The sequence below is a fragment of the Eutrema salsugineum genome, unplaced genomic scaffold (genome assembly GCF_000478725.1).
Source record: "Eutrema salsugineum unplaced genomic scaffold, Eutsalg1_0 scaffold_2, whole genome shotgun sequence".
NCBI lineage: Eukaryota > Viridiplantae > Streptophyta > Magnoliopsida > Brassicales > Brassicaceae > Eutrema > Eutrema salsugineum.
This window is the reverse complement of record NW_006256829.1, coordinates 18,663,715-18,681,238: the sequence shown is the minus strand read 5'-3', so window position 1 is coordinate 18,681,238 and position 17,524 is coordinate 18,663,715. Positions and strand designations below refer to the sequence as shown.

At 42.3% G+C, this 17,524-nt stretch overlaps 1 protein-coding gene, 1 non-coding gene and 1 pseudogene across 2 annotated transcripts; 1 reads left to right on the top strand and 2 right to left on the bottom strand.

The window, feature by feature from the left end:
- Window positions 1-9,234: 9,234 nt before the first annotated feature.
- Window positions 9,235-10,617, bottom strand: LOC112086643 (uncharacterized protein K02A2.6-like). Its single transcript, XM_024155614.1, has 4 exons — window positions 10,317-10,617; window positions 10,125-10,245; window positions 9,562-9,652; window positions 9,235-9,495 (listed from the first exon to the last, which is right to left on the bottom strand). Exons 1-4 carry the CDS (start codon window positions 10,615-10,617, stop codon window positions 9,235-9,237), a joined length of 774 nt encoding a protein of 257 aa, XP_024011382.1.
- A 1,350-nt stretch (window positions 10,618-11,967) lies between these two features.
- Window positions 11,968-17,169, bottom strand: LOC112086642 (annotated as a pseudogene).
- On the top strand, window positions 12,344-12,450 carry LOC112087037. The gene has a single exon (XR_002899884.1). It is a non-coding gene; the product is annotated as a small nucleolar RNA R71 (small nucleolar RNA).
- Window positions 17,170-17,524: the final 355 nt, after the last annotated feature.

The following is a 17,524-nucleotide window of genomic DNA, read 5'->3' as shown; positions in this document are numbered from 1 at the left end:
GACGTGCGGGTGAGCTGAAGGATGGGCCAGGTCGCAGCATGAGAGAAGAGACTAGGCTGTGCAGAAGAGTTTTTTGTGCGACTTGGACGTGCGGGACAGGAAGAAGAAGGCCCCAAGTCGCACAAGAACTCGCGTTTTACATCAAGTTCGTCATGCGGCTTAGCTCGGTGCTCACCCAGGTTGCAGCATGAGATGGAGGATGAGATCGTGCAGCAGAGATTTATGTGCGACATAGGCCTGCGGGATGAGAGAAAGGAGGTCCCAAGTCGCACACATAAGGAGCAGTTAACACCAAGATGGGCGTGCGGCTCGGCCACGGGAGTTCCATCCCGCACAAGGAGAGAAAGGAGTCCGGTCAAAGAGGAAAGGACAGGTCAAAGCCTTGACTGGTCAAAATGGATCTATTGACCACCAGTCCAAAGGCTGAACCTAGTCCCACACTCTCTCTTCCTCACCAAAACCACGAGTTTGCTCTCTTACCTCATTTCTTTCCATTGTTTTCATCATAACTCTCTCATTTCTCCACCAAATTCGTTGATTCAAAGTGCTCTGAGCTCGTTTTTGAGTTGTTAACATCATCCTGATAGCATTTCGAACTCGTTTGCATCATAATTCCAAGGTATTCACTCTGTTAAAATTTATCTTTTTCCATGTTCTTAAATGGTGATTTTTGAACTTCAAAGTGTGGAATCGATTTTGATAGGTTGTTTTAGACCTTGGGATTATTTTTATAAATGCTTGGGTGCTAGATAGTCATGGAAAACAGAGCACTTTCTTGGTGATTCATTGTTCTTGAGTTTTGAAAATTGTTGCAAGTTAATTCATGAAAAATCGATTTTTCTTGGAAAAGAAATGAACTTGTTCCCCGCTGAGTCCTTGCTTTGCACTCTTATTTTTGCATTGCTATGAACTCATTGGAATGATGCTTGGCTTGAGAAACTTGTTTATGTGCTTTGGAAATCGATTTTTGCAACAAATTTCTTCAAAATTTTGGAGAATTTTGTGAAACTTGATCTTGTGCTCATCTTGTTTTTGAGAAATTTATTGGCAGATGACTGAAAGAACCAACTCTCTAGCCAAGAATAAGGGCACTGCATCCAAGGACAAGGGTTTGGTCTCAAGGTCTTCACAGCCAAAAGGAAAAGGCCAAGGCACCAAGAAACGCACAAAGCAAGGGAAAGGTGAACAAGCGCCGAAAAGAACAAGGCATGAAGAGAAAGCATTGGTGGTTGCTTCTGGTTTCAAGAAGAAAGGGAAAAAATTAGCTGTGGTATCTGATGATGAACAGACTGAGAGTGGCTCAAGCAGCTCAGCTGGAGGTTCCCAAGGCACCATTGAAGAGGCATCAAAGAGGATCAAGAAAACTGAACCAGAAACACCTGATTATCTGGCCAAGTTTCAACAGATGGAGATCCAGCAAGGGAGGTTCCCTGATGTGGAATTTCTGAAGAAGATTGGCATCTATGAAGATATCAAAACTTTGCTTGGGAACATGGGCATTGAATCACTTTTGGAGATGAGAGAGACCGCATATGAAGAGGAGTCTAAAGAGTTCTTGGCTTCTTTTGATGCTTTTATGTACTACCCAAGGGATTCAAGGATTCTTCAAGGGGATGGTCTTCGATACATGGAGTTTACTGTGAAAGGAAAGGACTACAGAGTGTCATTCAGGGAATTGAATGAGATATTTGGGTTTTCTGCGCCTAAAAACGTTCCTATCTCCAACCAGATTGGTCTTAGAAAAGAAGATATTCAGGCTCTATGGAGATCAATAGCTTCTGGGAAGTACACAGCTGGAGCAGCTAAGTCCTCTTGGATAAGGAATCCAGTGCTGAGATATGTCCACAAGATCCTCTCTCACAGCTTCTTCTTCAAGCTTGATGTTGGGAGAGTTCATAAGGGTGATCTGAATCTCCTTGGTGTGGGGCTGAAATAGTTGATGCCAACTTATGAAGATGGGAAGCCCTATGAAGGATATGCTTACACACCATGCCTTGCCTCTCAATTAGCAAGGTCTTTGATGTTCTACAAAAAGTGCATTTGGGGTTCAACAAAGAAGGATGCAAAGCTGGCCCATGGATGGGTTGTAACAAAGATCTTGAAGGCAAGGGGGTACAGGTTCAAGGAGAACAAGGCAAGGTTTGACCTGATTAATGAAGCCCATTTGTTGGAGCCAAGCTGGTTTACAACTTCAAGTCCTTCATTGATGAGCCAGTCCAAACTCTCCTGCCCAATCCCTCCATCACCACAGTCCAAGTAAAGAGGAACATTCACTTATACTTGCTGAAGGAAGAGCTGTACAATGTCCAAACTGATCCCCCAATCCTTAAGTACAAGAAGGCTTGTAGAGAAGAAGCTTCCAAGGAAAGGAAAGCAACCGCTGAAGATGCTACCACAAGTGCTGTTGGTGCTGGAGATGATGGTCTGCCTCCACCTCAAAAACGTTTTGGTGGAAACAGATATCACTTTGATGATTACAACTGGGAGGAGCCAGGCACTTCAGGGTTTAGAGCTCAACAAAAGATCGGTGTTCTCCAACAATGGTGCAAGTACCAGGATAAAACAATCCACAAGATGGCAAAGTGCATCAAGGAGATGAAGAAGAGGATCAAGAAGCTTGAAAACCCTTGCAAAGGTGGATCTCCAACACCGGTTTCACCAAGGAACAGAGAAGAGGTTGGAGAGAGTTTCATCAACTGCACGGCCCTGGTCCCATATGGCACAGCATGGGTGGATCTTGAAGACGGTTCTGATGAGGCAAGCCATCACTCCTAGGAGACACCATCCGGTCACACTTCAAAACCCTCTCACTCTTTGGGGTCAGACTTCCACAGCTCTTAGGTAACACTCCATCTCTGTATATATGCATGTTGTTAGCTTGTTTTCTCTTTGCATTTTTGTGATTTTGCTTTGCACTTCTCCTTCATGCTTTTATAACACAAGGGACTGTGTTATTTAAGTGTGGGGGAGGAGTTTCATCTTTTACTAATCATGTTTTCTCTGTTCTTATTTTATACTTTGAGTCTTGAGTCACATTCTTGCATGCATTCATGTAGTTTCATCTAAGTGCATATAAAAAAACCAAAAAAATCAAAAAATCAAAAAAATTTCACAACAAAAAATGTTCATGTAGTTGCATTCTCATTTTTAGGATTGAGTCTAGTTACATATTCATGTAGGTTGCATCAATGCAAGGGAGTGATGATCCTTGAGAGAATATCACTTTAAGAATTCAGTTCACTGCCCTAGTTTCTAGTTCTTTGCAGCATGTAAACAAGAAAGAAATCAAGACTGATCCATGCTTTGAACTTGTTGAGTGAATCAAGCTTTGATTAGTCCAGCATTATCTAAGTGAGAACCATAATTTGACAATCTAATTATCATTGCTTGTGCATGTCATTGTGAACTCATGGGTACCCTTAAAATATTTGAGCTCTCTTATCCCTTTTACCACTCTTTGCTAGTTCAAATAGCTGTTCTCTCACCTTGAGACAGTTTCCTGCCTTTAACCAAACCTTCCTTGAAGCCTGAAACACTATAGTGAGAGATGTGAGGCTTTTTTCTGAATAAACTTGACAGAAAGTGTTGGGTTTAGGGCGACAAGAGTAGGGTCTCATGTAGATCTAGCTCAGCATCATGAGTCTAGAGTAGGCTAGGAAGAGTTCTTGAGAAACACTGAGTGGAAAAGAGGAAATTTGAGATGAAAACCAGGGGTTGAAGGAGAAAAGAAAGCGGTTTGGGGTCTGCTGTTTAAAGAAAGAAAAGCTCTTGTGTGTTGAAAAGAAAAGTCTAGCCTCTAAGTAAAAAGAAAAGAAAAGAAGCCAAAAGGCTCAAGTGTTTGAAAAGAAAAGAAAAGAGGCTAGAAAGTGTTATATGAGAAAGAGCTAAATGGAAGATTCAGACCCCAAAGCCTGAGTTTAAAGTTGAAAAGATGAACCCCCTGGTGAGAAAAAGAATGAGAGTGAAGTGAGGAGAGGGTTGATAAGGCAATGAATGTCTTGAGAGAGGAGTAACTATGATGTGATTTTCATGGGAGTAGAGTTAAGGTGAAAGACCGATTTGGGGCATTGGGTAGATGGGATTCTGCTCTTGTATGCACCAGTTGCCTTTTACCCTTAGCATTCTGTTAAAGTTTATTCCTTCTTCAGTGATCCCTTGAGCTGCATGGAAACCATAAACATTAAATGAGATCATCTTTGTCTCATGACCCTGTCCCAAGACAAGTGAGTACATGATTTGCATAAACATGATTCACATGAGCTTTAATGAATGTCAAAAGGTTGGAACTATGGCTGTTTGTGAAAACTTAAGCTTGAGCTTGATTCATTTATTGATAAGTATGGCTAAAGTTTTGTGAGTAATCTTGTTTGCAATGCATCTTAGAATTAGCAACTAGGACAGTGACCCTTGAATTCTTTTAGTGATACACTCTCTCATTAAGGAATATGAACTCCCAATGCATCCAACCTCTTTCTCTCATTTGTTTTTTTTGCTTGAGGACAAGCAAAGGACAAGTGTGGGGGAGTTGATATGTTCATAATTTGCATCATTTAGGTTGTATATTTCATTTCAAATCATATCTTATTTCATGCATTTTAGGTCTTTAGGGTTTGTTTTAGGACTTAGGAGTTGCATTAGGTCCCAATGAGTCTTTCATGTTTGGAGTGTTTATCAGGTGTATTTGGAGCTATTTGGAGTTGAAAAGGTGGATCCAGGAAGAGGAATGGCGATCAGAGCTTGGAGGTTCTCGGCGATTCTCACATACCGCAGGCAACTTTTATCGGCGATTTTCATGTACCGCGAGTGAGCCCCTCGGCCAAAACGCGTACCGCTGCCAAGGTTTCTCGGCCAAAATTTCCGGGTAAAGACACATCTCAGAAATCGCGTTACCCGAAGGTTTTGCCGGTCGATTCAGTTGTCGGGTGCTTTATCAAAATTGGAGAGGATTGGATCATGGTTCCAGAGCCGTGAGCAGGACGATGCACTTCCAGACCGATTCAGTCTACAAGACCTTCATCAAGATCCGATACATTTGAGTCTTCTTTCCAGAACGTTTGATATCATTCAATTCGGAGCTATGAGCAAGAAGATAACGTTTCTGGAATGGACGCATGTCTAAAAGCCTCTTTCTGACCGTGTCAATGCACTGCGAAGATGAGCCCTCCAGGGAATCTTCCACTTCCCAAACGCCGAAGGTTCCTTCACCAAAGTTGAATATGTCTGAGTTTTCTGTCCACTGAAGTTAGAATCGCACCATTTGGACCAGTATCTTGGGAGTTACTCTCCCACGAATGTGAAGTGGTCCAAGGAGATCTGAAGCCCGCGAGATGGTCTTGCGACTTGGTTAACTCGCAATGCCTGGAGATTAATGCCTGTGGGTTGAGCTGCGTGTTGAGATGTGCGAGTAAGGTATCACTGGGTAAGGTCTAAGGTTCCCGAGCAAGAAAAATTCTAAGTCCACAACCGTGCGACTTGAGCATGCGAGTTGGCCAAGCTTGGAACTGAGCCGCATGAAGACTCGCAATTTACACCGACTTGAGCATGCGACTTGGGAGTGATGGAGACCATCCCGCACATATCTCTGAAGGCCCCTGCTACATGGTCGTGAGAGTTAAGGAGTAAAGAGAACTAAGCCGCATGAAGGTTCGCGAATCACACCGAGAGAGTAATGCGGCTGAGCTTACATGGGTTCTATCTCGTTCAAGCTTCTTTCTTTGGCTGTGCGAGTTAGGCATGCGACTTGGGACTAAAGGAGGACCAAGTCGCACACATATTCTCCCTAGATTTCGTCTTGGTCATGCGAGTTGAAGAGGAAGAAGACTGAACCGCATGAAGACTCGCAAAACACACCTAGATGGGCATGCGGCTGAGACTAAGGGACTTAAGGCTCACAAGACTGCTTCTTTGGCTGTGCGACTTGGGCATGCGACTTGGGAGGCTCCTGACCAACTCGCACACTCGTCATTTTATCCATTAAAGCCGGGTCAGGACCCGGTTTGTTCCGGGCTGACCCGATCCGTTTTAAAGACCTATATATAGTTTTTAGGGTTTTATCCCAAAGACTTAAGCTTTATTCCATAATCTCTTTTCCTCTTTTGTGTAAGAAAACTCCTTTTGAAGAGAAATATCTGATTTTGGACGTTTTAATCAAGAGAGTTTGAGAGATCTTGTGTTTAAAAGCTGTCTTCTTCTTAATCTATCATCTCCATCTTCATCTACACACTTCTAATCATGATTAACAACACATCTTGCAAAGGATCTAGTGTGTTGATCATGATTAGTGAGTAATCCCCAAATTAAGATCTTAGATATGTAGATTAGGGTGCTTAGGTGGTAGATTAGTGAGCTTAGGGGTTAGATCATTCATATTCCATTCTCTACAACCTGCTCTTAATGCTGGATCCATACACATCATATGTGGTCTAGATTCTGGGCATTTTATGCACCAAAAGTGTTTGATGAAATGCCTGAACCAAGGTTGTTAGAGGTTTAAGTGTTATTCATCATGGGAATGATTGTCTATATGCTTAAATGACAGATTAAACTGGTTCTCAATGCTTGTTGATTCATGTTTCACTAATGATGATTAGGTTAGAAACTGTTTTAGCATAGAAGTTGATACCTTCATGAGAGGATTAACTTAATTAATGATGTTTAAGTTGAATGGTTTGCTTGATCACATGATTCATTAGCTCACTAGTTTAACACTAAAGGCACCCTAATCCACTATCATGTCTAAGACCTTTCTCATCGTCATACATACATTCTCATCTCATTTAGCTCATTTACTTGCTTGTTTAAATTGATCATTAGCTTTAATCCTTGTTTTTCCATTCTTAGTTGTCATTAATCAGCAAAACTTCACTCATTTGGCTTGAATTAAGAACTGATACTGCATCTTAGTGTCTACACATGATGGATTGATACCCTTTGTACTGAAAAGTGACAAAAGGGATTGATAACCCCTCATTTAGAGCCTAGAAAACTCTAAGTTATCAGCTGTGAGCTCGAGGAACGGTCTCGGACGTGGACTAGCTCGAGTAGTATGGGATGCTCGGGCCGGTCCGTGTCTGTCTCCGCGTTGTAACGCTTCCGGCTCGATCTAAGTCATGAATAGACTCGGGTCGGGGGTGTTACAGTCGATACCGAGGCTATAGAAACTCCTGTCTTAAACACAAGGCCGTGTCTTTTCAAGCTTTCTTGCCCTCAAGATTCACTTTCAGAACGCTGTCTAAAACTGAAACACTTAACAAACCCTTCAAAAAGCTTCAAGTAAAAAGAAAAAGAAAGATTAAAATGAAATATATACAAGGATAAGCTTGGGGTGTCTCCCAAGAGCACTTTGTTTAACGTCTCTAAGTTTGACTTTACTTACCTTTTCAGGCAGTTTCGGGCTCAAGAAGAGGAACTGAGGTAGCTCCCTCTCTTGCTTCTGATACCAAGTAATGCTTTATCCTCTGACCATTCACAACAAAGCCTTGCACATCTTTTCCCTTTAACACAACGACTCCATATGGCCTCACTTCAAGAACTGTAAACGGACCAGACCACATAGACCTTAGCTTTCCAGGGAATAACTTAAGTCTCGAGTTAAACAACATAACTTGGTCCCCTTCTTTGAACTCTCGCTTGTGTATCGTCTTGTCATGGAGCGCCTTGGTTCTTTCCTTGTAGAGTTTAGAGCTCTTAAAAGCATTTAAACGGATTTTCTCAAGCTGTAGAACCCTCTTCTCCTGAGCCGTCTTGATATCAAAGTTCAAAAGTTTCACTGCCCACAAGGCTTTGTACTCCAGCTCAACCGGTAAATGATAACTTTTCCCATAAAGCAAGTTGAATGGTGAGGTGCCGATGGGGGTTTTGTACGCGGTTCTGTAAGCCCACAAAGCATCGTCGAGCTTCTTGCTCCAATCTTTCCTAGATGAGCTCATGGTCCTCTCCAAAATAGCTTTGATCTGTCGGTTTGAGACCTCCACCTGACCGCTTGTTTGAGGATGATAAGGGCTGGCTACCTTTTGCTTCACTCCATGCTTTTTCAGAAGACTCTCAAGAGTTTTATTGATAAAATGGCTACCTCCATCACTGATAACTACCCGTGGGACTCCAAATCTTGGGAAAATTAAAGAGCTTTACCACAACTTTTGAGTCATTGGTTGGAGATGCAACTGCTTCTACCCACTTGTTCACATAGTCCACAACAACAAGTATATACTGATTCCCGTATGAGCTCACAAAGGGACCCATGAAATCAATGCCCCAACAGTCGAAGACTTCGACTTCAAGAATCGGATTCAGAGGCATCTCATTCCTCTTGGATATGTTACTGTGCCTTTGACAAGCCTCACATCTTGAGACAACACTCTTAGCGTCTTTAAACATAGTCGGCCACCAAAAACCACTCTGTAGAACCTTGGCTACCCTCTTGAAAGCCCCTAAGTGACCACCGTATGCTGAACCATGGCATTCTTGCAACACCGGGTAAATCTCTTCCTCAGCTAAGCATCGTCTATAGAAATGGTCCTTGTTAAGCACGTATAAATACGGCTCATCCCAATGATATCTCATCACATCTCTAAAGAACTTTTTCCTCTGATAGGAATCTAGCTCTGGTGGCTCTGACCCGCATGACAAGTAGTTCACAAGATCCGCAAACCATGGGAGGCTTCTTTCCCTGATCGTATTGGCCTCCTCCACTTCTAGATAGGACTTGACTAACATGAGATGTTCTTCGGGCAAAGCATCATCTATAGGTACTTGTGATTCGATTCTCAACCTTGAGAGATGGTCAGCAGCTGCATTCTCAATACCTTTCTTGTCAAGCACCTCCATATCAAATTCTTGAAGCAACAAAACCCATCTGAGAAGTCTTGGCTTAGCATCTTTCTTGGCCATTAGGTATCTCAAGGCTGCGTGATCTGTATAGACAATGAACTTTGATCCCACGAGATAGTTCCTGAATTTATCAAACGCAATTACAATGGCCAACATTTCTTTCTCGGTAGTCGTGTACTTCTCTTGAGCTGAGTCCAATGTGCGGCTTGCGTAATAGATCACATGGAGATTTTTATCTTTCTTCTGCCCCAAGACAGCTCCCACGGCATAATCTGATGCATCCGTCATCACTTCAAAGGGTAATGACCAATCAGGGGCTTGGACGATCGGTGCACTGATCAACGCCTCTTTGATCTTCTTGAAAGCTTCCTCACACTCATCATCAAAGACAAAATCAACCTCTTTTCACAACAGCCTCGTCAAAGGTCTAGCTGTTTTAAAGAAATCTTTGATAAATCTCCTGTAGAACCCTGCATTCCCAAGGAAGCTTCTTATCCCTTTCACCGAGTTCGGAGCTTGCAGATTCACCATAACCTCGATCTTGGCTTTATCCACCTTTATGCCTCTCTCTGATACCTTGTGACCCAAAACAATCCCTTCTTGAACCATGAAGTGGCATTTCTCCCAGTTCAAGGCAAGCCTGTGCTCCTCACATCGCTTTAAAACCTGAGACAAGTTAGAAAGACAATCGGAGAAAGAGGAGCCATAGACAGAAAAGTCGTCCATGAACACCTCCACTTTCTCTTCAAAGAGGTCAGAGAAGATATGCATCTTACACCTTTGAAAAGTCGCAGGTGCATTACAAAGACCAAAAGCCATTCTTCTATAAGCATAAGTGCCATAAGGGAATGTAAATGTTGTTTTCTCTTAATCTCGGGGATCTATGGGGATTTGAAAGAAACCCGAGTACCCATCAAGAAAACAAAAATAAGGATGATTAGCCAGCCTCTCAAGCATTTGATCAATGAATGGCAAAGGGAAATGATCTTTCCTAGAAGCAGAATTCAGTTTTCTATAGTCTATGCACATGCGATGACCGGTGATGGTTCTTTGGACTATAAGCTCATCCTTTTTGTTTTTTGGGCACAACGTGAACATGAGATACCTACCTTGAGTCAGAAATTGGGTATATTATCCCTGCCTCAAGGAGTTTGAGTATCTCCTTCTTAACCACCTCCTTGAGGTTCGGGTTAAGACGTCGTTGATGCTCAATAGAAGACATAGATTGGTCTTCTAAGTGTATCCTGCGGGTGCATATGTCAGGAGAGATGCCTCTAATATCGGCCAAATAATACCCTATTGCTCTCCTGAACTTTCTATGCTCGCTAAGCAATGCACCCTCTTCATGCTCTAACAAGTTATCATTGATGATCACAGGATATGAAGAGTTTGAGCCTAAGAAAGCGTACCTCAGCCCTGTTGGTAGAGGCTTGAGCTCAACAGGGGATGCATCAGCCTCATTCCAATCAGCATCGAAGCTGCATTGCCTCGGAACAGCTTCCTCGCGTGGTTTATCACTGACCTCGGCATAAAATGTTGCGGCCATGATATCCTGAGGTGTCTCCCAACAGTCTTGGACTCCCCGATGTCTAAAATGCCGAGGCCACTCTTCCTGAGCTCCAAAAACTTTGTCTCAGCTTCAAGTTCTTTCGGTTGGTCCAAGAGACGCTTGTACACCTCGCTTTCCTCGTTCAAGTACCCGTGCTCACTTTGTTCCCGCGTTAAGACCACTTGTAATGGGTCTTCTGCGTTTAACTCCTCTAGGATCTCATCAGCTAGCTCATCCATGGTTTCAACATAGAAAACCTGACCTCCAATGGCCGGTTTCTTCATCATTTCCTTCACGTCAAACTTCATAGTTTCAGAACCGATGTGCAGCTCGATCATGCCTCCTCTCACATCAATGATCGCTCCTGCTGTTGCTAAGAACGGTTTTCCCAAGATGATGGGGTCAACAGGCTCCTCATCCATCTCAAGAACTATGAAATCAGTGGGGATCTCTATTTCACCAATTCTCAAAGGCAAATCTTCAAGTAAGCCCACCGGTAATCTCACTGATCTATCAGCTAACACAAGGGAGATCTTGGCAGGTTTATAGCTTTTAAATCCCAGTCTCTTTGCCACCGTATAGGGCATTAAGCTCACGGAAACTCCTAGATCACACAAGCACAGTAAAGCTGCCCGGATCTGATAACTTTCTTGGTATAGATCTCCCCTGAATGATAGCGCTACATTCGTGACTCAATATCACCATACCCTGGAGCTCCTTTGTCTTGTTGAGAATTGCATCCTTTAGAAAATTTCCAAGTTGTGGTATAGCTAAGAAAACATCTATGATAGGCAAAGTCATTTGCGTGTTCTCCAAATGTTTCTCAAAGACTGCCTTGGCTCTATCTAGGATTTGCTTCTTGAATCGCCCTGGAAATGGTATCTTAGGCTGATAAGAGGTGGTGGTACGTGTGGATTTTCAAGCTCAGGTGTCTTCTCCACCTCTTTACCTTTGTCTTTGACCGGTTCTTTCTCTAAAACCTCATCTTCTTACGCATCATTTGAGGCTGCCTTCCCACCAATTTGCTCGTTGTCCTCAACGAGCTTTGGCTTAGGTGCTGGAGCTTGTAATTCTTTTCCACTCCTCAATGTGATGGCGTTCACATACTCTTTCGGATTTGGTTCCGGCTTTCCTGGTAAAGCCGGACCTCTTGAAGATGTTGAAGCTTGATTCTGCTTAAGCTCCCGTATATCTTGTTGCATTGTTGCGTGCTGGCTCTCAACTCGTTGCTGGCCTTGTAATAATTGCTGTAGAAGCCCACAGACGTCAGGTCCCATCTGATTCTCAGCCGTTCCTTGGTTCTATTACTGATTACCCATTGGCTGGGGACCGAACCCTGGTGGAAACTTATGCTGCTGCGGTTGGCTGTTGAAGTTGTTGCTTTGAGCCGGTTGATTCTGCTGACTGTAGCTTTGTTGTTTCCCACCAAACTGTTGCTTGGGCTGAAAGCTATTCAGAAATGGAGCTTTAGGAGCATAGCTTTGTTGGTGTTGTTGAGCAGGGTATACTTGGTCTTGAGGATTAGCTACATTTGGGTTTCGGTAAGAGAGGTTTGGATTGTTCCCAAAGTTGTTAAACCACTGATACCTTTATTGGTTCCCTATGTAGTTTATCTCTTCCTGTGTGAGACCATCTTCATTGAAATTATCAAAGCTTGGCCCTTGCTCATCAAACTCGCCGACAAAGTGTATTGGCTTTTCTGTAGCCATTAGAACCTTGTCAAGCTTTCTCTGTAGCTCTCTAATGTCTTTCTCTATTCGCAACTCTTTACTAGATCCTTCAGATTGGTTAGCCCTGTCGAAATCCTATCCATAGGTGTCATTAGACATTGCAAGGTTCTCCACGAGCTCCGTTGCCGTGTTTATCTCTTTCCCAAGAAAATTCTCGTTGGAGGCTGTATCTAGTTGGTTATGGATCTTGGGGAGGGCACCTCGGTATAAAGTACTCAGGAGGGATGCCTCCGAGAAGCCGTGGTGTGGGCATTGGTTGGTATAGCTTCTGAACCGTTCCCAAGCTTCACTAAAACTCTCGTTGGTGTGTTGTGTGAAGCTGGAGATCTGATTCCTCAGCTTGGCCGTGCGTGATGTGGAGAAGAACTTGGACAAGAATGCCAGCTTACATTGCTCCCATGTTTGTATAGAACCCCTCGGGAGGTTCTTTTCTCATTGGTGTGCTTTATCACGGAGGCTGAATGGGAACAGGCATAGCTTAAAAACTGTCTTCTGATAGCCCGTTTATCTTCGTTAGGTCGCAAACTCGATCAAATTGATCAAGATGCTCAAGAGGGTCTTCTCGGGGTAGACCGTGGAACTTGGTGTTCTGCACCATACTGAGCAGGGAAGCTTTAACTTCAAAGTTGTTGTTTTGCACAGGTGGTGCCTGAATCCCGGCTCTATATTGATGCGCGTTTGCTCGGTCATTTTCTCCAACAAAGACCGGAGGAGGTTGTCTCTGAGCTGGTGGTGGTGGCGGAGGAATATGATGTGCTTGCTGCTCATTTCTGTTGGCTTGATGTTGGTTTTGTTGAGCAAGCCTTTCATTTTTCTGAGCCTGTTGTTGATTAACATAGGCCTGCTGTTCATTCCTCTCGGCCTGCGCTTGATTAGCCTGAGCCTGGTGCTCGGCATCTTGAGCCTGCTGCTCAATCCTTTGCTGTTCTGCCATTCCAAGCCGTTCAAAGTGCCATTCTCTCTCGCGTGCCCTCCGTTCTATTCGGTTGATGTTGTTGTCGTAAGGGAGAGGCGGTTCTGTGCTGCGAGACCTGGTTTTCATGCACCCGAAAGTAAAGCCAGAACTTGTAAAAGAGTTAGTAAAACAAAAGAAAGTAAAGTCTTGATCTCAAGAACAAGTAAGAAACTAATGCTCCCACAAGTTGGCAACAGCAACAATTGATAACTAAGAGTTTTCAAGCTCTTTATAGAGGTTATCAATCCCCTGTCTTGTAGTACAAGGGGTTTTAAAACCAAACTTGTGGAGAGGCACTAATCTATGTTACTTGTGATCTTAAGTCAAGATGATCAAGTAAAGGTTTTTGGTAACTAATCTATATGAAAAGCAAATAATCATGAAAATAAAACAAGCGATGATATTTAGACTAGATGAAGATGCAAATGATAATAAGTAAATGAGCAAATGGTCGGATGATGATAATAGATGATAAAGGCAGAGGCTTTAGACAGGGTAAAGGACTCGGGTGTCTCCAAGCTAAACCAGCGAGATAATGAATCAATATTAGCAAACATTTTCATTTAACATGAACTCAAAATATGATAATCCTCTCATGAAGGCATTAAACATCTAAATTGATTCTCTTTCATACCAAAATCCCTTTTGAGAAGCATGAATCAGTCAGGTTTAAGATACAGTTCAATAAGTCGTTTAAGAGAACAAACTATCACTCTCACGATGAAAGACTCTTAAACCCTTAGCCAATTGGTTCAGACATTTCCTCAAACACATTTGATGCAAGGAAAGTCTCAGATCTGGACCGCAAGTGATGTGCTTGGATCCAGCTTAGAGTACAAGAATGGCTAAGGAATGAAACATGCAAGCTAGACCCCTAAACTCACTAATCTATCTTGGAAACACCCTAATCTACCTATCTAAAACCTCTTAAATGGACTACTCACTGATCATAACGAGCTCACTAAGTCTTTTGCAAGACGTGTAGCTGGTCATGATTAGAAGCTTTAGTGCTGGCGAATAAAAGAAATGGACAAGAACGAGATTCTTACGTGAAAACGAGATATCAGATTAGATTAATCAAGTTTCACAAAAGAGGCAAGTTCTTAAAGCTAAAACAGGTAGGAAATAAGATAAGATAAAAGATGATTAGGTTTCTGGTCCTAAAATCTATTTATAGTGAAGGGTAAGTGTTGCGGGTCAGCCCGGAACAAACCGGGTACTGAACGCTCTTCTTGTGTCGTCGGGTGAGCACCTCGGTGTGTGAGAGTCTGAAGCCGAGGTCTTGATGCCGAGGGGTGCACGTGAGCAAAGGTCAAGATGAAGATCTCATGAAGAACATGTCAAGAACATGCATAAACCCTAATCTTCAATCCATCTTTACGTGCATTCTCTGAGTCAACTTGTTCTTGAATCTGGGTTCGTGACAAGGGACCTCGTCATGCAATGCCGAGGAGCTTGTTAGTCGAGGGGTTCAGGAAGATGAAGTCCGGCATGCAATACCGAGGTCTTTAAGCCGAGGTTCACGTTCAACACTTAGCTGTTTTCAGCTTCGCTTCTCCAGCATGCATACCTCGATCTTGACATACCGGGAAGTTAGTACAAGGTCTAGTACAAAGAGCTTCAGGGGACGAGCCTCGGCCTAAGCAATGTAGAGGTAATGATGCCGAGGCTCGTAGAAACACTTAGCGCGTATCACACTCCTTGGGCTCGTACTGATCAACTTGTCTTCCGGTTGCGATAACTTTCAGCACACGACTCCAAATGTCTTGAAACCAGTCTCATAATCAAGGTAACTCATTCAGCTCAAACTTTGGTGAAGAAACCATCTGAGCTTGGGAAGTGGAAGGCTTCCCGGATTGCTCATCTTTGCACCGCATCGGAATGACTGGAAAAACAGCTTATAGACCGATGTCTCTTCTGGAGACGATATCTTCCAAACCACCTCTCCAAATTGGGTGATCTCAGGTGTTCCAGAAATAGCGCTCAAATATCTTTAATATTGATGAAGGCCCTGTATACTGATTCGAGCTGGAAGGGCATCGTTCCATGTAATCTTCGAAACCCATCGGATCGGCTTTTGAATGCATGCAAGACAGGTGTGTCTTCCGGTAGCGATATCTCTCTACTCCCTGCTCCGAATTCTGAGATTCCAACTGTTCTATGATCTTGACTTGATTATCTCCAACTTTGGTGAAGTCCCCGTCAACTGATTCGGGCCAGAAGATTCCCTGGATTTGCGATCTTTGATGCGCGCGGGTGAAAAATAATTTTAGCCGAGAAATGCTTCCCGCGGTAAGGAAAATGTCTGAGAAACGTGTACCGCGGGAACCTTTTTAGCGGATAAAAACTTCTCGCCTCGGCATAAAATTTCACCCGATGGAGTTTTCACCCGGTAAAGATTTTTAGCCGGTAAAGACCACCCGATAGCGATTTTAGCCGATATTTTGATCCAGCCGGTATGAGTTTTCGCCGAGAAATTTCTCCAAGCGGTTTTCACCATTTTTGAACCTCTTCTTCACATTTTCCACTCCTGATCTTCCTCTTGAGCTCCAAATAGCCTCCGAAGCACCTGATAAAGACTCCAAACCATGCAAAACTCTTTGGGACCTAATGCAAATCCTAAAGCCTATTTTAATGCCTAAAGACTCAAAATGAATGAGAAAACACATGAGTTGGACTCTAAAGTGCAGTTTAAATGATGCGAAATATAGACATATCAGAAATGAATCATTAGAGCTCAAAGATTCAATGCAACCAAGTACTTCAGTATTTATCTCATCAAAACGATCATTAAACTCTTGAATTTGCATATCCAATACAGTGAAAAAGCATTCCACCTTGTAATGATACACGATGGTTTTGTTGCTTTTCGTTCTTGGTTTCCTTGAATCAATCAGTTCGTCTTCCATAACCAACAGCTCTGTCTTATAATTCTCACAAAAAGAATAAACTTTGTTGATAAAAGATTCCCATCCATTATTCTTGAGCTTGTACAATTGTTACTTGGTGGATTTCACTAGTGACATAGAATTCAGAATATCTAGATCTTTCCTTTGTAGAGCCTTTGATAAATTATTTTTGAGTCCAAGAAGAAGCAGCATCAACTGTAAATAGAACACAAAATCAAAAGTGTGAAAGTATTTGAAAAGACCATTAGCTTGGCATCTTTTAATACGATCAGTCCATCGCTTTCGACGTACTCCAACACTTTAATAACCAAAGGAAATAGATCAACCAAACGCAATAATGTTTTATAGCGAGATCCCCAACGAGTTTTACCGGGTCTTTGGAATGAAAGCTCTTGATTCAACCCTTTTCCCATCTAAATTTCACCTTTCTTGGTTTTTTCCTCAATCCTTTTTCGATGGTCTTCTCGAACCATATCTTTTCTCTTGCAGGAAGCTCCAACAACATTTAACAAGACAACAATCATGTCAAAGAAGTTCCCAACTTCTAAATGTTTTTGAGCTATTGTAATAACAACCAATTGAAGGTGGCGAGCAAAGCAGTGAACATAATAGGCAGAATTATTTTCTTTCAAAATTAAAGCTCTCAACCCATTGAATTCACCCTTCATATTACTCGCTTCATCGTATCCATGCCCTCTTAACATGTTCATACTCAATCCATGTTTAGCAAAAAATGAATCAACAGCACATTTGAGAGATAAAGATGATGTTTCTTTCACATGAACAAGACCAATAAAATTTTCTTTAACTATCCCATGTTTATCAACAAAGCGAAAGACCACTGCGATTTGCTCTTTATCAGAAACATCTGCAGATTCATCCACCAACAAACAAAACACACCATGATCAATTTCTTGAATAACTGACTCAATGATTTCCTTTGCAAAGCAATGAACTATCTCTGTCTGAATTTTGTGAGACAACATCTGATTATTTTTTTGGAGCATTCTCCAACACAACCTTACTTACAAGCTCATTCTGCTTAGCATTGTATTTCAGAAGCTCCAAAAAGTTTCCTTTGTTAGTTAAATTCACTGACTCATCGTGACCCCGAAACGGTAATCCTTGTCGTAGCAAATATCTACAAGCATTAATTGAAGCATTCAATCTGGTATTGTATTCATTTTTTGGCTGCATCTTCTTGCTTATAAAAAGCTTGAAAAATTGACTGTCCTTGTGTCATCAGATTATCAGATCTTTTCAATGCACTATTGTCCTACATGATTACGCAATTTCTCTGTCTTGTTCAACTATCAAACCATTTTGTCACAAATGCACTGTAATCTCTAAACAAGTAGCAAAACAAACAAAATGCTTTGTCTTTTTTTTTTCACACTTCCAACCAATCACCATACTGATGAAACCAAGATGAATTAAATCGTCTTAATTTATTCTCGATTGTTTTATGAGGAAATTTATGACCACGAGGTTGACAAGGACATTTCATCAGATATTTGCGTCTAACTTCGTCTCTCTCATTTGGATGATTTTC